This window comes from Ciconia boyciana, chromosome 2, assembly GCF_034638445.1.
Source record: "Ciconia boyciana chromosome 2, ASM3463844v1, whole genome shotgun sequence".
NCBI lineage: Eukaryota > Metazoa > Chordata > Aves > Ciconiiformes > Ciconiidae > Ciconia > Ciconia boyciana.
The window spans coordinates 77,024,368-77,030,423 of NC_132935.1; the positions used below are offsets into that span (position 1 = coordinate 77,024,368).

General features: G+C 39.0%; 1 protein-coding gene across 6 annotated transcripts in view; it reads left to right on the plus strand.

Annotated features, from left to right (window-relative positions):
• Positions 1–4,053, plus strand: part of GRB10 (growth factor receptor bound protein 10) — a 152,286-nt gene extending 148,233 nt beyond the window's left edge. For 3 of the 6 annotated variants that reach the window (XM_072853007.1, XM_072853013.1, XM_072853008.1), the window contains 2 exons: positions 1–94; positions 903–4,053. In XM_072853007.1, the coding sequence (XP_072709108.1) occupies positions 1–94; positions 903–1,049 (241 nt within the window). In that variant the 3' untranslated portion in view covers positions 1,050–4,053. The remainder of the gene's footprint in view (positions 95–902) is intronic. The other 3 variants (XM_072853009.1, XM_072853011.1, XM_072853012.1) reach the window with 3 other exon arrangements.
• The last annotated feature ends 2,003 nt before the right edge of the window (positions 4,054–6,056 follow it).

A 6,056-nucleotide genomic window follows, 5' to 3' on the forward strand; every position in this document is an offset into this window, starting at 1 on the left:
ACTGTTTCTTCTCCGGGACAGCCAAAGCAATCCAAAGGCATTTGTACTTACGCTGTGCCATCATCAAAAAATAAAGCATTTTCAAATCTTGCCGGTAAGTAGTGATCTGATTGGTCTGATTTTGATACTGATCACAAAAAAAGAAATTTTAAATCACAAAGCTTTGCCAACATCTGAAGAGTCCTCTTATTAATTACTGATGTAATTAACAGGGATGTTTCCATTAGCAAGTATATCAGCAAGTATTCTTTACAGTTGTCAAATGTCTGATTAAAATTCTTTGTTATCATTGCCTGGAAGACTGGTGTAAGTCACTTAGGTATAGAAGTAATGCAGAGTACTTGTTCTCTGTGACTGACAGCAACAACAGCAGCAGTTGTCTCCCTATCGCTTAGGCAAACATAGAATAACTTAGGGGAACATTTAACAGTTTTACTCTGGAGGTTATCCAATAACGTTGAGCTTAAACTAACGTTACACTGAGATGTCGAGAACCTATTTGATTTCTATCCTGATCAAAAAGAGCGTCAGGAGTTTTAAGATCATGTAGACCTCTTTATTGGTCCAAGCCCTCTTCTCTTGCTTCGCCTGCCAATTTTACAAACAGCTAACAAATATTTTGGGCGTATTTTTGTGTTACGTAATGAAGACCAGTGCTGTCTCTACAGCTTTCAGTTACTCTGCCCATGAGCCTTCACTTTCATAAACAAAACATTCCAAGCTGGGTTAACGTACGTTCTTTTCTAGTGCTGCACACAGTTTCATGAAGATCTGTGGGCAGTAGGTTGTTTGGGAAGTGCCCATCATTTATCTGACATCCCACACTTGTACTCTTTATGTTTTGCCACGCTTGCATCTCTGCATGTGCGGTCTAACTTGAAAAGGATGTTTTGCTTCCCCAGTGTGAAGATGATGGGCAGATATTTTTCAGCCTGGATGATGGGAACACCAAATTCAGTGATCTAATCCAGCTTGTTGAATTCTATCAACTAAACAAAGGAGTCTTGCCCTGCAAACTCAAACACCACTGCATCCGAGTGGCCTTATGACCTCAAATCTGACTGTCACTGAAGACTGGATTTGCTAGAAGAGTAATTGTAAGAGAACGTTGACACTGGGGAATTGGCAGATTTGTGAGTTGGTAAAAATAAATAAAAATATTATGCACCTTGGGACTCTGAAAGGGATGGATTCGACAGGTGCCAACAGACCAAGATTGCTGGTTTGTCTAACACCTAGGAGTGATTGCTGCTGAGTGTCCCAGCATCCCAAAAATGGGGGGAGGGTATGTAAAACCGTGAGTAAATTTGAAACAAAACTGGAAACTGTCTTGGCTGGGCCACTTAACAGGAACAAGCGTGAAGAGAAATCTTTGAAAAGAACTCTTGCCCTGGAATAATCTTGACAATTAAGACTAGTGTGTTTACTTTTTGTATTGATCACTTTTTTTGCACTCCTACTTTGTTTCGGATATTGTATGCAGCCTATATTAGGAGCTGATGTGGCTTTTAAAATTCATGCAGGAGCTGGGTATTAATCTGCACCCTAAAATGTATGGAATGCTTCAGCCTAAAAGGAGCTAGAAGAAAATCAAGAAGTGTGTGTGTGTGCGCGCGCGCGTGTCTCAAAACTTCTCTGGAGACCTGAGGTTCGATGATCTGCAGATGTCTTTGAAGAAGCAATGAGGATACAATTCTAAAAGAACATACCACCATATACGTACTTTTAAAACTGTTGACTTGTAGCATTATGGCTGTAGTATGTTGATGGCATATTAGTGGCATCCAGTCATGCAAAGACTGTATTAGACTCTATGCACAAATTTTTATTATTGGGAGTGGTGGTTTGTTTTTTACAGCCTTTTGACTGTTTTCCTGAGGAAACTTACTGTTACTTAATAGAATAGGACCGAATGACCACACTTGTATTTGAAACCACCATTTTTTGTGAGAAGATTCTTCTGCGGCTAGTCTTAGTATGACAAAATAAAAAAAAATTAAAAAAAAAACCAACCAAACAAACAAAAAACAAACCAGTGTTTTTAGCTTTATAGCTCCTTGAATTTTCAGACTGTTTCAAAGAGCTCTTTCCATGTAGTAAAGCTACAGTGACACACAGCTCTCCTGGGTAATAGGGCGTAAAAAGAACTGTGCCCCTTCTGCTTTCTGTAGGGCCATGGAAGTTTACATGGTGAGAGAGAACACATTGGCAATGGAAGCGCATTTGGTTGCAAACTAGCTGCTGGCGATATCATCCATCGAGGTAACTGGTGATCTCGGTGTCATACATGCTAAAGCACGCCAGTGCCTGTGGCAGACAAGCACGTATCCTGCTCCGGTGCTGGTTTGTCATCAGAACTACTTTACTGTTAATGTATAAATCAATTCTTTAATGTTTACACAATAGCTCTTTCTGATGGTAAATCAGTATCAAAGTTAGACGAGTCCCACCTTGATCCTCCAACTGCAAGTATCATTCTTTCAGCAACACGGTTGGTGCAGGAGCTGTTACTGAATGAACTTCCCAGTACTTCATGCAGTTTGTCACAGTAAGAAGTATTCCACCCTGGGAACTTGCAGAGTGTAGTGCAGAACGGAGCATTCTTAAGACGGTAAATGATTTACGCAGGCTAGTTCATCCTTACTAGTACTTGCCACTGGGTTTGAAATCCTAGCCATCTGAAAGGGTAAAGAAGGAAAACCAATCCTACACCTTTAGGTCTTCATGTAGTGTTGAGAATAGCTTAAGACAAACCATAACCTGCCTGAGTCGTCCATATCAGCTTATAACTATGTCAATGGTATAGAAACACTGTATTTTAGTTTACAGAACACATGTAGTATTTTTTTTTCCATTTAATGTCTAGCTATTAAAAATGAAGAAACTTGATTTTGTTTTTCGTAGAAGCCTTTTTTGTTTCTTTTTTTTTTAATTGTACATAGTGAAATGAGTGTTCCTGCTTTCTAGACAATGTATTTTAAAACCTTGAAATTAAGCTAACTTAAGTCTGACTTCACTTTGCATGCTTCTATTTGGCCCCTATTAGGAGACAAAAGATACTTGTATTGACGACATTACCAGTTTAATAAGACCATTTATGCCGTAGTTTTAAGTTTTTCTGTTTACATAGCTTAGTGACAACCATGCATTTTTCCCAGTAGGCGGATAGTATTTGCAGTGTTTCATATTTATAAAGAAAACCTTGCATCTTATTTAAATTGAGAATAAAAGTTTGCCTATGAATCATGATTTTTGTATGTAGATGGTTGACTTAGTATTTTGTACTTTTCCCAGCTAAAGTGAGCTGTTTTGAGAAAGTGACCGCCTTCAAAGTGGCAACAATCTCACTTGAGCAGATCACTGCTTTGTCTTCTTTCTGCTGGAAAGCAGTCAATACCACCTTAGTTTTCCAGCAGATTCAGCTGGCTGCCAGCTCAGCATACCAAGGACTGAAGGACATTTGACTCTTATTTTTGTATTTAAATGACATGAATGTAAAGGGGATGCTCAGGGTTGTTTTGGAGCCTGTTGAATTTTTATCTTTTTGCCTGTGATTTTATTTTCTAAATAAATACTTCATGTAGCAATCTTGAATATGTTGAGAAGGAAAATGCCAAACCATTTTGGTAATGAGGTTACTAGTTAAGTTATGTTACGATAGGTGTTAAAGTACAAAAAACCTTTTTATTTGTTAATTAATCTTGAAGAAACACGTGCCTCAGTTTAGATGTTTTGTCTTATCTTTTCTGCACTAAATACCTGACAGTTTGACCAATCAATGCACCTTTCCAGTGGCAAGACTTGCTTATCGTAAATTATATTGTCACAATGCAAGATTTAGTGACTGTAAAATGGAATAAAGTTTAAAGTTTCAGGGAATGCAAAAGGTATTAACTTAAGAGACAAAACCTTTATTCAATATGCTTTGCTTCGTACTGTAAATAGCTTTTTGGCTTGTGAACCTAATTGTAATCTTTCAGGTATTTTTGTACAAATAAGGGACTGATATTCTGTTTCTTGTAATTAGAAATAAACGTTAATACAATGCTATTCATTTTATATTGGAATGAATGTCTTCTTTTGGATACATCCATATACCATGTATCTCTTGCCTTAATTCTGGGTTATCTGGGGTGGGTTTTATTAAACAGTCTTTAAGAAGAGTTCAATGGAAAACAGAATCCCCAAGAGACCTTTACTCTGGCTGTTCTGTCTTATGATTCCTGTTAAGACAGACTGTCCTTTATTTAAAAAACAACTTGTGCACCCCTTTTTTTTGAGGAAAATTATTGGGGATGTTCTGCTATGATGTTTACAATATTCATTTGGGAAGGTCGCTAGAGTCAAATCAGGAAATATACCTCCGCATCAAAGCTGTAACTCACTGAAAATGTACACTCTGCATAAGGCACTTTATTGGCCTGATAGCTGTTGGATCAGAAAACTTTTCAACGGTGCAGTTATTTACCCCTGTCATCCTTGTATTCGAGTGGTCCGTCAGCATTTGGGTGGAAAAGCACGTCTGCACAAAATATGGTTTTGCTTAAAAAAGCCACTTTTTGTGTGTGCGTGTGTGAGATTGGTGGTTCTTCCGGTAGCTAGAAGAATCGAAGGTTGGAAAGGCTTCATTTTTTTGTTGGACACAATCCTTTTCTGTTTCTGCCTTGCTAATCCATAGAAGCCACCAAACGCATTCCACTTCAAGTCTTAGTCACACTCTGGCTTCTGCATGCTACGTCTTCGTGCAAGTTTGTATTGCCCTGGGGCATGAGGTATGTGTTAGCATTATGAAATTCCTTCATCAGCACAGAAAGGCAGAGCACTCACTTTGGGTTTCGATAGTCCCAAAAATGTTTCTGTCTGGAGAGGCATGTTAAACTGAAAGTGCTTAGAGGTCACTGTCCTGCATCCAGCAACTGACTCCTTCACTAAGCTGAACCAAGGGGACTGCTTGCTTAGAAAAGGTTTGAAGATGCCTCTCTCTTGCTTAGCTAAAGGGGGCTGTGCTAACATTGAAATTGGCCCCCTCTGTAATCAGGAAAAGTCAAGGACTATAATTCTACACAAACCTGTAAAAAACAAAGAAACCAACCCCCAAGCCCCACCTTACTTTACTGTATAGATTACATTCGGAACCAACAAGAAGATGGCATGAAAAAAAAGCAGCATGGTAAAAAGTGTTGGTAAGCCTGCCCAATGGCAGGGCTGCATGTTGGGCTGCACATTTGTCCAGACTGCCCACAACTGTGGCAAGTGCAAAATGGGACCTGTGAAATCTGGCCCTACATGTTAGCGGCAGGTACCTGTGCTATCAGAAGGTCACCAGTACGAAATTAGTCCGGGTCAGAAATGGGCATATGGTACAGATTTGAATGAAGTGCCTGGTAGAAGGTTTGTGCTGCTTTTACATTAGTTGCAGGACAACAGACATAATCAGACATCTGATCCCACATGAAACCTTCTAGCATGAAATTCACCTGGCAAAACAGCTTAAATGCATTTGAACCTATGAGTAAATTTGTGTCAGACAAGTGTTCTACAGCATGTGGCTGCAGCACTTTTATCCTGGTACACAGAACCCTAAAGTTAGGTTTATTTTAACACCAAATCGCTGCTTCAGCCTGTGCCCACAAAACCAGATGAGAAAAACATCACCAGATGAGCCATTTCCCTTCAAGTCAGTCGAACTTTAGATGACTTTGGGTTTACGTTATTGCTAATTTAGTGATGCTTTAATCTGGTTTGTTAATGTCCAGCTTGTATATTGCTCTGTGTCTTGGGCATTGTTTGTCTAACATCTTGGAAACTTCAGTAACAATAGCAGCAGATGGAGAAAAGAGATGTCTTCCTTTGAAATATCCACACTGCCTTAATTTGGGTTGCTTCTGCCTCCTAAATCTTATGTCTTCCTTCCTCAACCTGGAGCACAATTTCATTAGTATTTGAAAACCTAACAGAACCACCGCTATGTCCAAGAGCTATATGAATTTCATTAGATATTGCGATTAGTCACATCGGAGACTTCAAAATAAATTAGTTTGTGTAACACTCACATT